The following is a 16,030-nucleotide window of genomic DNA, read 5'->3' as shown; positions in this document are numbered from 1 at the left end:
AGGTGAATAATTACTTTCTTCCTTTTCAGGTATTGTACTCACTAAAATATATTGATGCAGTAATACAGGGCATACCTTTTGTCCTAAATTTTAACAAAATAGCCATTTTACAGGAGCTTGAATTGCAGTGTGCGCAGTATTGACATCACGATAGGAAAGTGTGGCATTTTAGTAATTAAGTTAAGCAGTTATTTTGCCCCCACAACTCAATTTTCTTTCCAATTTTCCAACCCCAATTCAGAATTACTGAACCTGAAACTTGCTGAGAAGAATATATGTACTCAGCTTAATTTCCCCCTTCAATATGCTTAAGGGAACAAAACCCTCTCTTCCTGGAGGAATTCCCACGACACTCCCTATATTTTTTCTTCCCTCTTCAGGGATCATTTTGAGCTTTTAATATCTTGGCCCTTTTGCTACGTTCATTCTGACCGTTATCTGAGTTACTCACAAGCATCTTCTGCGGAGATGAGGCAGCTGAAACCCAGAGCTGTCACAGGCCCAGGGTCACGGAGAGGAAGCAGCAAGGCCAGGACACTCACTGCCAGGGAGCCCCTTCGCGCACCTGCTCCACCAGAAAATGCTCCACTCCTGAGAATCTCCACGTCTGTCACCAACACCAGGTGCACGTCTGCGCCTGCCATCTCTGCCTCTTGTTGAAATGCCGCAGCCTGGAGCTTGAGACTCCCCGGCATTCAGTTCTCACTTTACTGATCCTGCTTTATTTGTCATTACTCTTGAGTTTGGGTCTTCCCCATCAGTGGGCTAATCTTTCCATCCCCCCAGACATGCCATCTTAGCAATCTTCTTGATTAACTCCTTTATAGACTGTCCATTTTCAAATTCTCAGGAAGTGGCTGCATTGTCTCTTGTTTTTCCTTTTATTTTTGTTTTATTTTTTTTCCATTTAATATAAGAATGCCTTGCAAAACATTTTATATCAAGACATTTAGATCTACTCATTTATTCAAAGATTGACCTGATTCCTTTGTTTGCCTCTGCACCTATATATACCAGTTCTTTTTTTTTTTTTATTGGAATATAATTGCTTTACACTCTTGTACCAGTTTTTGAGGTACACCAAGGTCAATCATCTGTATTTATACACATATTCCCATATTCCCTCCCTCCCTCGACTCCCCCCCACCCTCCCCATCCCAGTCCTCTAAGGCATCATCCATCCTCGAGTTGAACTCCCTTTGTTATACAGCAACTTCGCACTGGCTATCTATTTTACAGTTGGTAGTATATATATGTCTATGCTACTCTCTCACTTCATCTCAGCTTCCCCTTCACCCCCCCGCCCCTCCAAGCCTCAAGTTCACCAGTCCATTCTCTGCATCTGCGTCCTTATTCTTGTCCTCTCACTGAGTCCATCAGTACCATTTTTAGATTTCGTATATATGAGTTAGCATACTATATTTGCCTGTCTCTTTCTGACTTACTTCACTCTGTATGACAGACTCTAGGTCTATCCACCTCATTACATATAGCTCCGTTGCATTCCTTTTTATAGCTAAGTAATATTCCATTGTATATATATGCCACATCTTCTTGATCCATTCATCTCTTGATGGGCATTTAGGTTGCTTCCATGTCCTGGCTATTGTAAATAGTGCTGCAATAAACACTATGGTACATGTTTCTTTTTGGATTATGGTTTTCTCTGGGTATATGCCCAGTAGCGGGATTACTGGATCATATGGTAGTTCTAGTTTTAGTTGTTTAAGGAACCTCCAAACTGTTTTCCATAGTGGCTGTACCAACTTACATTCCCACCAACAGTGCAGGAGAGTTCCCTTTTCTCCACACCTTCTCCAACATTTGTTGTTTCCAGATTTTGTGATGATGGCCATTCTGATTGGTGTGAGGTGATACCTCATTGTGGCTTTGACTTGCATTTGTCTGATGATTAGTGATGTTGAGCATCTTTTCATGTGTTTGTTGGCCATCTGGATGTCTTCTTTGGAGAAATGTCTGTTTAGGTCTTCTGCCCATTTGTAGATTGGGTTATTTGCTTTTTTGGTATTAAGCTGCATGAGCTGCTTATATATTTTGGAGGTTAATCCTTTGTCCGATGTTGCGTTGGCAACTATTTTTTCCCATTCTGAGGTTTGTCTACTTGTCTTGTTTATGGTTTCTTTCTCTGTGCAAAAGCTTTTAAGTTTCATTTGGTCCCATTTGTTTATTCTTGATTTTATTTCCATGATTCTAGGAGGTGGGTCAAAAAGGATCTTGCTTTGATGGATGTCATAGAGTGTTCTGCCTATGTTTTCCTCTAGGAGTTTTATAGTGTCTGGCCTTACATGTAGGTCTTTAATCCATTTGGAGTTTCTTTTTGTGTATGGTGTTAGGAAGTGTTGTAATTTCATTCTTTTACATGTTGCTGTCCAATTTTCCCAGCACCACTTATTGAAGAGGCTGTCTTTTTTCCATTGTATACTCTTGCCTCCTTTGTCAAAGATAAGGTGCCCATATGTGTTTGGGTTTACCTCTGAGTTCTCTATTCTGTTCCATTGATCTTCCTTTCTATTTTTGTGCCAGTACCATACTGTCTTGATCACTATGGCCTTGTAGTATAGTTTGAAGTCAGGAAGCTTAATTCCACCAACTCTGTCTTTCCTCTCAAGATTGCTTTGGCTATTCAGGGTCTTTTGCGTTTCCATACAAATCATGAGATTTCTTGCTCTAGTTCTATGAAAAATGCCATTGGTAATTTGAAAGGGATTGCACTGAATCTGTAAATTGCTTTGGGTAGTACAGTCATTTTCACTATGTTGATTCTTCCAATCCAGGAATATAGTATGTCCCTCCATCTGTTTGTGTCATCTTTGATTTCTATCATCAGTGTCTTAAAGTTTTCTGCATACAGGTCTTTTGTCTCCTTAGGCAGGTTTATTCCTACGTATTTTATCCTTTTTGTTGCAATGGTAAATGGGAGAGTTTTCTTAATTTCTCTTTCTGCCTTTCCATTGTTAGTGTATAGGAAAGCAAGAGATTTCCACACATTAGTTTTGTATCCTGCTACTTTACTAAACTCATCAATTAGTGCTAGCAGTTTTCTGGTAGAGTCTTTAGGGTTTTCTATGTATAATATCATGTCATCTGCAAAGAGGGACAATTTTACTTCTTCTTTTCCAATTTGGATTCCTTTTATTTCTTTTTCTTCTCTGATTGCTGTGGCTAAAACTTCCAAAACTATGTTGAAAAATAATGGTGAGAGTAGACACCCTTGTCTTGTTCCTGATCTTAGAGGGAATTCTTTCAGTTTTTCCCCATTGAGAACGATGTTGGCTTTTGGTTTCTCATATATGGCTTTTATTATGTTGAGGTGATTTCCTTCTATGCCTGTTTTCTGCAGAGTTTTTATCATAAATGGATGTCGAACTTTGTCAAAAGCTTTTTCTGCATCTATTGAGATTATCATGTGGTTTTTATCCTTCAATTTCTTGATATATCACATTGATTGATTTGCATATATTGAAGAATCCTTGCATCCCAGGGATAAACCCCACTTGATCGTGGTGTATGATCTTTTTAATGTGCTGTTGGATTCTGTTAGCTAGTATTTTGTTGAGGATTTTTGCATCTATATTCATCAGTGATGTTGGTCAGTAATTTTCTTTTTTTGTGACATCTTTGCCTGGTTTTGGTATCAGGGTGATGGTGGCCTCGTAGAATGAGTTTGGGAGTGTTCCTCCTTCTGCTATATTTTGGAAGAGTTTGAGAAGGATAGGTGTTAGCTCTTCTCAAAATGTTTGACAGAATTCACCTGTGAATCCATCTGGCCCTGGGCTTTTGTTTGTTGGGAGATTTTTAATCACAGTCTCAATTTCCATACTTGTGATTGGTCTGTTCATGGTTTCTATTTCTTCCTGGTTGAGTCTTGGAAGATAGTATTTTTCTAAGAATTTATCCATTTCTTCCAGGTGATCCAATTTATTGGCATATAGTTGCTTGTAGTAGTCTCTCATGATCTTTTGTATTTCTGTGGTGTCCGTTGTTACTTCTCCTTTTTCATTTCTAATTCTGTTGATTTGCATCTTCTCCCATTTTTTCTTGATGAATCTGGCTAATGGTTTATCAGTTTTGTTTATCTTCTCAAAGAACCAGCTTTTAGTTTTATTAATTTTTGCTTTTTCTCCCTTCCTTTCTTTTTAATTTATTTCTGCTCTGATCTTTATGATTTCTTTCCTTCTGCTCACTTTGGGGTTTTTTTGTTCTTCTTTTTCTAATTGTTTTAGGTGTAAGGTTAGGTTGTTTATTCGATAATTTTCTTGTTTCTTGAGGTAGGACTGTATTGCTATAAACTTCCCTCTTAGAACTGCTTTTGCTACATCCCATAGGTTTTGGGTTGTTGTGTTTTCATTGTCATTTGTTTCTAGATATTTTTTGATTTCCTCTTTGATTTCTTTAATGTATTCTTGGTTGTTTAATAGTGAATTGTTTAGCCTCCATGTGTTTGTATTTTTTACAGTTTTTTTCCTGTAATTGATATCTAGTCTCATGGCATTGTGGTCTAAGAAGACGCTTGATATGATTTCAATTTACTTGAATTTACCAAGGTTTGATTTGTGACCCAAGATGTGATCCATCCTCGGTTGTGTGTGCTTGAGAAGAAAGTGTATTCTGTCGTTTTTGGATGGAATGTCCTATAAATATCAATTAAGTCGAGATGGTCTAATGTGTCATTAAAAACTTGTGTCTTTATTTTCTGTTTGGATGATCTGTCCATTGATGTAAGTGGGGTGTTCAAGTCTCCAACTATTATTGTGTTACTGTTAATTTCCCCTTTTATGGCTGTTAGCATTTGCCTTATGTATTGAGATGCTCCTATGTTGGGAGCATACATATTTACCATTGTGATATGTTCTTCTTGGATGGATCCCTTGATCATTATGTAGTGTCCTTCCTTGTCTCTTTTAATAGTCTTTACATTAAAGTCTAATTTGTCTGATATGAATATTGCTACTCCAACTTTCTTTTGATTTCCATTTGCATGGAATATCTTTTTCCATCCCTTTCCTTTCAGTCTATATGTATCCCTTGGTCTGAAGTGGGTTTCTTGTAGGCAGCATATAGAAGGGTCTTGTTTTTGTATCCATTCAGCCTGTCTGTGTCTTTTGGTTGGAGCATTGAATACGTTTACATTTGAGGTGATTATTGACATGTGTTTTCCGATTACCATTTTCTTAATTGTTTTGGGTTTGTATTTGTAGGTGTTTTCCTTTTCTTGTGTTTCCTACTTAGAGAAGTTCCTTTAGCAGTTGTTGTAAGGCTGGTTTGGTGGTGCTGAGTTCTCTTAACTTTTGCTTGCCTCAAAAGCTTTTGATTTCTCCATCAAATCTGAATGAGATTCTTTTTTTTTTTTTTTTTTTGGCACACGGGCTTAGTTGCTCCGTGGCATGTGGGATCTTCCTGGAGCTGGTATCGAACCTGTGTCCCCTGCATTGGCAGGCAGATTCTTAACCACTGTGCCACCTAGGAAGCCCTGAATGATATTCTTGATGGGTAGAGTATTCTTAGCTGTAGGTTTTTCTCTTTCAGGACTTTCAGTATATCCTGCCATTCCCTTCTGGCCTGCAGAGTTTCTGTAGAAAGGTCAGCTGTTATCCTTATGGGTTTTCCCTTATACGTTATTTGTTGCTTTTGTCTTGCTGCTTTTAATATTTTTTCTTTGTGTTTAATTGTCATTAGTTTGATTAATATGTGCCTTGGTGTATTTCTCCTTGGGTTTATTCTGTATGGGACTCTCTGTGCTTCTTGGACTTGGTTAATTATTTCCTTTCCCATGTTGTAGAAGTTTTCCACTATAACCTCTTCAAATATTTTCTCAGACCCTTTCTTGTTTTTTCTTCTTCTGGGATGCCTATGATTTGAATGTTGGTGCGCTTAATGTTATCACTGAGATCTCTGAGGCTGTCCTCTATTCTTTTTATTCTTTTTTCTTTTTCCTTCTCTGTGACAGTTATTTCCCCTATTCTATCTTCCAACTCACTTATTCATTCTTCTGCCTCAGTTATTCTGCTGGTTATAGCATCTAGAGTATTTTTCATTTCAGTTATTTTGTTATCTATTGCTGTTTGTTTGTTCTTTAGTTCTTCTGAGTTCTTATGAACTGTTTCTTGTACTTTCTCTATTTTGTTATTGAGATTTTGTATCATTTTTACTATCATTACTCTGAATTCTTTTTCAGGCATTTTTCCTATTTCCTCTTCATTTATTTTGTCTTGTAGGTTTTTTTCCTGCTCCTTTGCCTGCATGGTGTTTCTTTGTTTCCTCATGGTAGTCCAAACTTCTGGGGTTGCTTGTCCCGGTGATAAGGGGGTTTCTAGAAGACTGTCCAAGCCCCAGACTAATGGCTGAGTGTTGAGTCAAACAAATACTAAGTCTAGGAAACACCTACATGTATAAGACACACAATTACTGAATCCATTAGGACATAAGGCACTAGAAAGACCTGACAGCAGTACCCCAGTATGCTATCAGATAGTCAAAGAGAAACCCAACAGAAATTCAAAACCAAAACAGAACAAAACAGAAACAAAAGCAAAAGCAAACAAACAACAAATAACACCTTACACATACAAACACAAATCCAGGGAGATATTGAAAGCTAGGATCAAATATAAAAATGAGCTAGAGTACCACCAGACAGAATGGAGATTCTCAGAATGAAATTAAACGATTGTACTAAGAACTAAGATAAAGACAAAAACCTAATATTAAATACCAAGGTGATGTGTCAGCTGGAGAATAGAGCAAGGAGTCTGAGCAGATCGATAGTGTTGCTTATGAGTATATTAAGATAAAGTAAACTAAAAATGGATGGAAGACAGGGGAACAGAAGAGCATAGTGTGACTGGAAATATGCAAATAAAAAGAAAGGAATAGAAATGTATAAAAGATAGAGATGAAAACAAGGTAGGAGAGATATATAGTCCGTACTACAAAAAACTTAGCTAGAAATAAAAGTATATAAAAAGGCTAAAAATAAAAATAGAATAAAAAATAGAATAAAAAATATGTTATAAAACTTGTAGATCCCTTACGACTAAGATCGTAATTAATAAAGAAGAAAAGAAAAAAAAACAAACTAGAACTCATCCCAGAATGGACCAGTTCAATAGAATTGATACTAATGTTTCTGTTTCCTTAGAGTCTCAGCTGTAAGTGTCCTTCTACTTGCCTTGGGTTTTTGTATTATTCTGTGACCAGCAGAGCTTCCTTTATTGTTTGTCTGTAAGCATTTGTGTGTGTGGGGGGAGGGGGAGGGTACAATAGTGGCTCCTTCCCCTGGGAGTGAGTGAACAGTGGCACCTTGCCTGGGTCATGGTGGCTCGGGTGGCTCGGGTGGTGCCTGTTGCAGAGGGACACTAGCGGCTCAGGCCAAGAGAGCAACTCTAACTGCAGCTCGTCCCCCCAGCTACGACTCCACCGGGGCACCCTGCCTGGGTCATGGCGGCTCAGTCAGCCGTGGTGGTGCCTGTTGCAGAGGGACGCCAGCGGCTCAGGTGTAAACAGAATGTCTCAGAGTTGGGCCTCTCTCCAGGTTTTTTTGTTCTCTACAGCCTCCCTGCTGCCAGCGTTCCACGGGGCTTTAATCTAGCCCCACCCGAGGGCCTGAGGGTCCTTTTTATCCCTGAGTGCCTTAGGTGGCCCACAGGGGTCCCTCCACTGCTCGTTGCAGGAGCTGAAAGAGAGAGAGAGGCTCTGCCCGCAGCTTCTCCCCACCCCGCCTGTGAGCCTGCAGCATCCAGCCGCCATCATGGCCAGGCAGCTCTCAGGGGCAGGCACTCCTCGCTGCAGACCTCTTCCCTCCTGTCCTCTCGGTCCATCTCTTTACTGGTAACAATGTTTCTCACCCTGATCCAGCTCTCCGGTTCCCACGCTCCCGCTCCTGGACCCTCTGTTCAGCTGTGAATCGACGTCTCAGTCCGGGAATGCTGAGCTGCGATGCAGACCCTTCGTGTGTTTCTCGCTCCCTCCCATCTGCCACAGCTCAGTCGCTTCACTCTTTTTGAGCCGTCGTAGATGCCTTCCTACTGGTTATGTCGGGATCCTTGCGGTCCTTTCTGGTGTCCGAGGTCGTCTGCTGGTGTTCAGTTGGTTCTCTGTGGGAATTATTGCATCTTTTGGTGCGTTCCCAATGCATCTGTGGAGAGGGATGCATTCCACATCCCTCTACTTTGCTGCCATCTTTTCTTCTCCCACCAGTTCTTTTTTGATGGACATTAAGGTTATTTCGAGGCTCTTGTTATAAAAAGCAATATTATAATTTGTTTTTTGTGTGTGTGCATGTATTTTGTGCACTAGTGTGAATACATCTGAAAAATACATTCTTAAAAATAGTGCACATTCCATTTTGATAGATATCAGTCTTGACACCTCCAGTCCTCTAGAAGTCTAAGAGGGTGTTTGTCACAGTCCACGTGGTCTTAATTTTGAGTTTTCCTTTTCGCTGTTCTCTGACACCTGGGTTGGGAGTAAGTCTGTTCTGTGCCTATGTGGACTAATAGCTTATATGACGCGGCACCCAACAGCAATTACTTAGAGCTGCAAAAACCTCTCAAAATCCAGGAGCTACTTGTTTAGGTTCTAGAAAGGGATTCGAGTAGCAGACTCATGTCGGGTTTAGCCATAATAGTAATATCTTCTCAAATGGATTTGCATGAAACTTTAAATACGTCTAGATCTTTTGAGTGGAACAGGCTGGATGTATGTACCTACCAGGAAGGACTTGCCCTGAAAAATGACATATACCTCATTAGCAGAGATGCGTACCTATATCTGCAGTAAACATCTCCCAGGCAACCTTGAGTCCGGGGTCTGCTGTAGTCTCTAAAGCACAGACCCTGCCAGAAGGAAAAGCTGGGAGTAACTGGCCAGCTGCTGGGGAGCATCCCAGCCAGAACAGCCAGGAGAGCGGGGTCTGGGTAGGTAGTGATCTGCAAAGAGGACCACCTGCCAGCTGGGTGCCACCGGGGAGCAGCAGCAGCAGCAGCAGGTGATCTTGGAAACCAGTCCTCGGTATCAACATGGCTCCAGGTGTAGCCAAGCTGGACTACTGTTTTCAGTCTTGACTAGACGTTGAAATCATGTGGGAAGCTTTTTAAAAGCTCTGATGCTGAATGTTATCCCCACTTGTTCTGTGGTGACTCCAGTCCCCCTCAAATGCCTCTGAACAATCTGAGTCACACGTGTTTGTGATGCAGTCTTTTGACCTTTTATTTAGTTTCTGTGAATTTCTTCCTCTCCTGCTCTGTCTGTTCCAACAACAACAGTTCAGACTGTAGGCCCAAAGCTGGCAAGCACCAGTCAAGGGTCCAGGCCCCAGCAAAGCAGGGCATGGCGGTCCCCCATCCCTACTGTGAAATTGGTGTAACAGCAAAGTGATGGGGACGGAAAGACAGTTATGGGGACTCGATCAGCCCAGCAAGGCTAGAAAGGCTGCAGAGTGTCTGATAACTGGGGCTGCCTTAGGACTCGCCAGAGACCACGCAGCAAGGGTAGCTCGGATCTTAGCAGCTTTGCCTGCTAATGCGGTTCTGTTCTGACCAAATTTCATTAGGAAATGAGTACACCTCTGCCCACAGCGGGAGGGCATCAGTAACTCCAGCAGGGGAGGGACCAGAGGAAAACAGGACCTGACCTCCTTCTTTTGAAATAATTGGATCCTTCCTTTGTACACAGTCCAGAAGGTGGCTAGTGGCTCCCACCATCTCCACACCTCCTGGGCAATTCAACTACTTTCTCATCAACTCTATTTTTGTGCTAGATTTAAATGGTGAGGATTTTAATAGCATGAAAATATTATTGTCCATACTCATATGATTTTATACTTGTATCTAACTTTGTAATTGTATTTTATAAATTTCAAAATTATCTATCAATAGTTTTAAAAGTTTTAGTAGCAAATTAAATATTAAAATCTATTAGAGAGTTTATAGCAAAATAGATTTAATCCTTCAGCCTATATTCCTTTTGGTGTGAGTAATAATTTCTATTGTACAATACAAAGCAAGTAATTGCAAATATGAATTTTCAAAGGGAAACAATTTATAGATCTGGATTTTTATTTTAAACCTATGAATACTATATTTTAGAGAAAAATAGATATTGTGATTTATTTTTTTAAGTTGTCACAGCACAAAGAACAATCTTTTTCAGATAAGCAGAAATTGCTTAAATAGACAATTATTTCAGATTGTCATTCTCTGTTTTCCTGCTCTAATGCATAATCATGAAGTTCAGCAAAGTTCCACATTAAAAAAAAAAAAAGTCTGTCAAAAAAAGACATAGAATACTTAGTTTTGAAAATTCTAAGGCCATATTGAGGGAGGGTAATTGGGAGATAAAAATTGGGTCATAATAGAGAAACAAAATAGTATTTGTTTCTATTTTCACTCATTCTGCAATACCCCTAATTCCCCTCAAATTCCTCCAAATATCTGAGTCACACATGCTCATGACACAGTCTTTTCAGCTTCCCTTTAATCTGTGCCAATCTCCTTCTCTCCTGTTGCATCCACCAAGAGAATATCTTTTGAACTAGCCATTGTAGCCTTCCCAGCCTCTGCCCGCATGCAGATGCACTAAGCTAAGCCCCTGGCTGGACCCATCTTGCCCAGGTGGGAGTTTTTACCCAGGTCTGGACAAGACTCTGCCATGACTTCTGGCCCAGCCTCCATATCCAGTCCACAGTCCATGGGCTCTGGGGTAACAGCCAGGGGCCTCCTGCTCATCGCTTGCTTGAGTTGCCAGAGAGAAAGCAGGGCTATCCTGCAATCTCTTGAAACCTTTCATTACAGCAGGAGTCCTGGGAGCTGGATTGCAAAACTATGAGAGTAACAAATATTAAATGCCCAAATTTGTTCCACCTCTCACCCACCGTTGCATTGGTTTTGGACCTTAGACTCAAGCAGGGGCCCCATCACACTTAATTTTAAAACCTTAGTGAACTAAATAGGCCACCCAGCCTAGAGACAGAAACCTAGGTTTAAATCCCAGTATTCATGTTAGCTGAGTGGCCTTAGGCAAATCACTGGGCCATTATGAGGCCCTAGATGTTGACCCTTTCCTTGTAGAGCCGCTGTGGTGGTTTGACAAGGTAATGCAAACTCACATGATAAATGAAGAGATGGATGGATGGAAGGAATGAAGGATGGATGGAAGGAAGGAAGGATGGATGGATGGATGGATGGATGGATAATGGATGAATGGAAACTGTAAGGTGCTAAACAAGAGTTTGCTGTTGTGGTCTTAGCAGTTTGTCACCAAACGCATGTATTAATCATCTTCTAAGTGCCTTGCATGTATGCTAGGTTCTATGAGAGTTAAAAAAAGTAAAAATATCTAGTCCCTATCCATAGAGGCAAAACATGTGACAAGTGTTACACAGTTACAAATAAGATGTGAGTCCTGAAGGGTATGATGAAAAAAATCTCTTAAAGAGGGCCTACGATTTTCTGAGGTGAATATTAAGTGCATCCTAGGCACAGGGACAGCATGGCCAAGGCACAAAAACAGAGAGGATGTGGCATCTATTTGGAAAACAGCCCAGAGTGCGGACAGGGACCAGAGCTGAGGAACAGAGGGGATAGATGGCCATGAGGATGCCGTAGAACAGAGGCCTCTTGGGAAATCAGTGAACACCAAGCTGAGGAATTTGGTTTCACACCAAAATTCAATGAGGAACAATTGACCGGGAGTGACTTCATTCATTTGTTCACCCTCTGCGTATTTACTGTTGCCTAGAGGTACTGGGTACTTGGAATACACTTGTAGAGAGGACACTGCCCTGCCCTCAAGGAGACTGCTGTGTCACGGGGGAGAATGGACAGATGTACCTCCATCCCCGTGATAATGCTGTAATGGGGTCAGCATGAAACATCGGGGCACCCAGAGGAGAGGCAGCTGCCCCAGGCTGGGTCAGTCGAGGAGGGAATTCAGACTTGAGCCATCACAACTTGCCGGCTAGCCTGTAGAGCGGTAACTGGAGGGAGAGAGTGTAGCAGAATAGGGGAAACAGGGAAGAGAAACAGCATTTCAGAAACAGCTGTTATGGTCCAGGTTAGAAGCTCACTCAGGACAGTGGAGGTGAGAATGGCAGAGAAGATGGATGAACAAAGGACATCACTGCATCTGCAGCACATTAGCTATTTTTTACCAAGTCATTAAATACAGAATGTATTGAAAACCCATTATCACCCAAATGTAATACAGCTTTTCTCATTCAAAGTTCTCACTGGGTTTGCTGATGGGATCCCTTAATTCCATTCAAAATACAAACTTAATATGAGACAGATGCGTTGTTTCGCGTAACACAGAAGCCCAGATTCCTGGGCCGCGGTGGGTTGGAGCGGGGTTTCTGGGCAGTGCCGGCCGCCTGGCACACGCAGAGTCTGTGCTCATTTCCTCTGTATCTGCTAGCGCGCCACTGACTCTGATTTCTTTCTCTCTATTCTTTCTATTTTGTTTGTTTCATTTGCCCTGCACAACAACCAAAAAATGTAGATGAGAAACAACTCTTTATTTCAACAGCAGTGAAATAATTATTTTGTTAATTGGTGTATTGCTATCCCAAGAACTGCGCACTGTGCCAAGTTATTAGGATAAGTAGACGAGGGGCAAATTAAACTTTGAATCACCTGTTCCTTTGGGCAAAATACATAAACCAAATTGACTGCAACCAAATGTCATATTATTTACATGGCGTGCACAATTTATTTTCCAAAACTGTACTCAACAAAAGATTTGAATTTGCTCTTAAGCGTGTCATGGATCCCACTTAATAGTGACGCTCTCTGTGTGCCCTTCTCTCTATAATTAAATCATATGGAAAAATGTCACAAAACAAAATAAAATGTATTTATTTCAGCTATATCTTCCCACAGCATGACATGAAGTCTGAAAAAAGAATCACTAAGCATTTTTATGCCATCTGTGCTGATGGGGATACGTTTACCAAGCATGTCACTGTAAAATATTCCAATTTGAATTAAGCATAGTCTACTTATTACTATATAGTATGTGACTGAATGAGTACGAAATCAGATAAAATTCTATATCTGACACAGTATTCTTCTTTTATTGTATGCTACTTTGTAGCACACTAGTCCACCATGTCTTTTTCTGGATTTCAAGAGATCCAAAAGAGAGGACCCATCAATAAATCATATTCATGTTAAAATCTCCATGCTTCTTCATCTGAATGAAGTTCCTTAAATATTTTCCAACGATTGAAATTATAGCCTCTCGTAAGCAGAATATGAATCCCTGTGACAACTTGGATAATGATGCTATTTGGGGCTGATAATCCCTTGTAGCAGAAGGAGAGCTGAAATGTCTGTATCGTCAAAACGCCTTTGTTTCAGTTAGCATATGAAGCGTAGTTATATCCATTAAAACGTCTACCTTTCCAACAGAATAAACCTAGGGCTCATGCTTTGCCATTATCATGACTAGATTTTATGAATAGTTATATATTTGCTATATTCAGTGAGGCCTTTTTATGAGATGTGGAAATCCCTCAGAAGACGACAGCTTGATCGACTCCGAGAAGCACCAAAGGGTTCTGGCTTAGGCACGCACTCCTAGCCCCGTCAGTATTATCCTTCTGAGTCTTTCTCCAAGTTGCTGTAGCATGGCATTGTTTGGAGACATGTATGAATAATGAAATGTAACATTCTTTACAAAAGAAAAGTACTTTATGCCTATGTTGAACTCCTTCCAGTTATAAATCTTCCTAAATCAACAACACCCATGGTTAAAATTTTCAAATCTAGCTAGATTAAAAAGACATGAGTTACTTTAAAATAACATAAAATTATATCATTTTGTTCACAATTGTACAGAAAGGCTACAATTTATCTAAAATTATAAATTACACAGTTTTCCATAAAATCAGGGGCTAGACTCTCCTACCTTGGTTATACTCAAAGCTCTGGAAAGACTTAAAGTTTCTTTTTGAAGTCCCACTTCCTTTAAAACCAACCCCACCACCTCCCTGAAGCCACCTTTGACAATGACAGTGTATGTGAAAGTGATTCATAAACTATTTTGTTATAAATTTATTTATTTATTTGTTCATTTTTGGCTGCATTGGGTCTTTGTTGCTGTGTGCAGGCTTCCTCTAGTTGCCACTAGCTGGGGATAATCTTCATTGCTGTGCACAGGCTTGTCATTGTGGTGGCTTCTTTTGTTGCAGAGCACAGGGTCCAGGTGCATGGGCTTCAGTAGTTGTGGCTCACAAGCTCTAGAGCGCAGACTCAGTAGTTGTGGCGCACGGGCTTAGTTGCTCCGCAGCATGTGGGATCTTCCCAGACCAGGGATAGAACCCTTGTCCCTTGCATTGGCAGGCAGATTCTTAACCACTGCGCCACCAGGGAAGTCCTCATAAACAATTAAATGAGACATGAAACTTAGTCATTGTCACTGATAATGTTATCATCATCAAAATTGTAAAATTTTGGTGGTTAACTCTTTCCAATATTGGTCCCACAGCACTTTTTAGTATGGCATTAATTCTATCAATTGATTATGTTTACTTTAGGGTTCCTTTTTACACTGCCTTTGAAATTGACTTTAAATGTTTTCTGCCTGTGGCTTATCCCTCCATGTAACTACAGGGCAAATTCCAAATCACAGATGTGGGAGTACCCTGTAGGAAACAGAACAGGCAGTTCAATAAACATTTATCAAAGTGTGGAATTAATTCTGCTTTAACCTGCATTCTACTTTAAACAAATAACAACAACAACAACAAAACCACCCTAAAGAGACTTTGACCACAATTAAATGAAAATGTTACTTTCCTTTCGCCCAACTATAATTCTTTATCATAATTCGCCTCTTAGACTGAGCACAGGTGTTTAATATAATGAAAGGGGAGACCATATTTACCAAAAGAACAAACAAATCTATTTCAAGTTCTAACTTTCATTCCTGTAAACTATGTTCTCTGGCCACCTACACTAAATATTCTTAAATGAGAATTTTTGTACTGCTAAATATTTCTGAGTGTTTTCCCTTTTTAACTTTTGGTAGAGTACTGAAAGTTGTGGCTATCATATTCTAGGACAAAATATGGATTAACTTGCAGTCTGAAAGTTTCAAAGTTAATGTACTTATTTTGCCAGTTGCAAACGATGATGATATTTGAATAAAAGCAGCCAGAACTTAAGCTGATACAATTCAGTGGTGTATGTGGTTATTTTCTCTTTTTTTTTGAAATCCAGAAGAGGTCTAGATGGTCCTCATTTTGTTATTAGTTTTTGTTTTTTAAGCTCTTTATTGTAATATAATTCCTTTACACTTTTGTACCAGCTTTTGAGGTACACCAAAGTGAGTTGGCTGTATTTAGACATATATCCCCATATCCCACCCTCCTGCAACTCCCTCCCATCCTCCCAGTCCTGGCCCTCTAAAGCATCACCCATCATCAAGTTGATCTCCTTTTGTTATACAGCAACTTCCCACTAGCTATCTATTTTACATTTGGTAGTGTATCTAAATCTATGCTACTCTCTCACTTTGTCCCAGCTTCCCCTTCGCCCCCACCAATCCCGTGTCCTCCAGTCCATTCTCTGTATCTGCATCCTCATTCTTGCCCTGTTGCTGGGATCCTCAGTACCAATTTCTTTTTCTTTAGATTCCATGTATATGAGTTAGCATATAGTATTTGTTTTTCTCTTTCTGGCTTACTTCACTCTGTATGATAGACTCTAGGTCTATCCACCTCATTACATATAGCTCCATTTCATTCCTTTTTATGGCTGAGTAATACTCCATTGCATATATGTGCCACATCTTCTTTATCATTCATTTGTTGATGGGCATTTAGGTTGCTTCAATGTCCTGGCTATTGTAAATAGCGCTGCAATGAACATTATGGTACATGTGTTGTTTTGGATAATGGTTTTCTCTGGGTATATGCCCAGTAGTGGGATTACTGGATCATATGGTAGTTCTAGTTTTAGTTTTTTAAGGAACCTCCAAATTGTTTTCCATAGTGGCTGTACCAACTTAC

At 40.2% G+C, this 16,030-nt stretch overlaps 1 protein-coding gene across 2 annotated transcripts in view; it reads left to right on the top strand.

Annotated features, from left to right (window-relative positions):
- PACRG (parkin coregulated) overlaps positions 1-16,030 on the top strand; it is a 487,647-nt gene that overhangs the window by 333,695 nt on the left and 137,922 nt on the right. The window contains exon 5 of one of the 2 annotated variants that reach the window (XM_057739447.1): positions 12,159-12,172. The exons of the other annotated variant lie outside the window; for it this stretch is intronic. Coding sequence (XP_057595430.1) covers positions 12,159-12,172 — 14 coding nt within the window. The remainder of the gene's footprint in view (positions 1-12,158; positions 12,173-16,030) is intronic. 2 annotated transcript variants of the gene reach the window in all.

The sequence above is a fragment of the Hippopotamus amphibius genome, chromosome 6, assembly GCF_030028045.1.
Source record: "Hippopotamus amphibius kiboko isolate mHipAmp2 chromosome 6, mHipAmp2.hap2, whole genome shotgun sequence".
Classification (NCBI taxonomy): domain Eukaryota; kingdom Metazoa; phylum Chordata; class Mammalia; order Artiodactyla; family Hippopotamidae; genus Hippopotamus; species Hippopotamus amphibius.
Note: the sequence above shows the minus strand (reverse complement) of the source record. Positions and strands in the feature narration are given on the sequence as shown.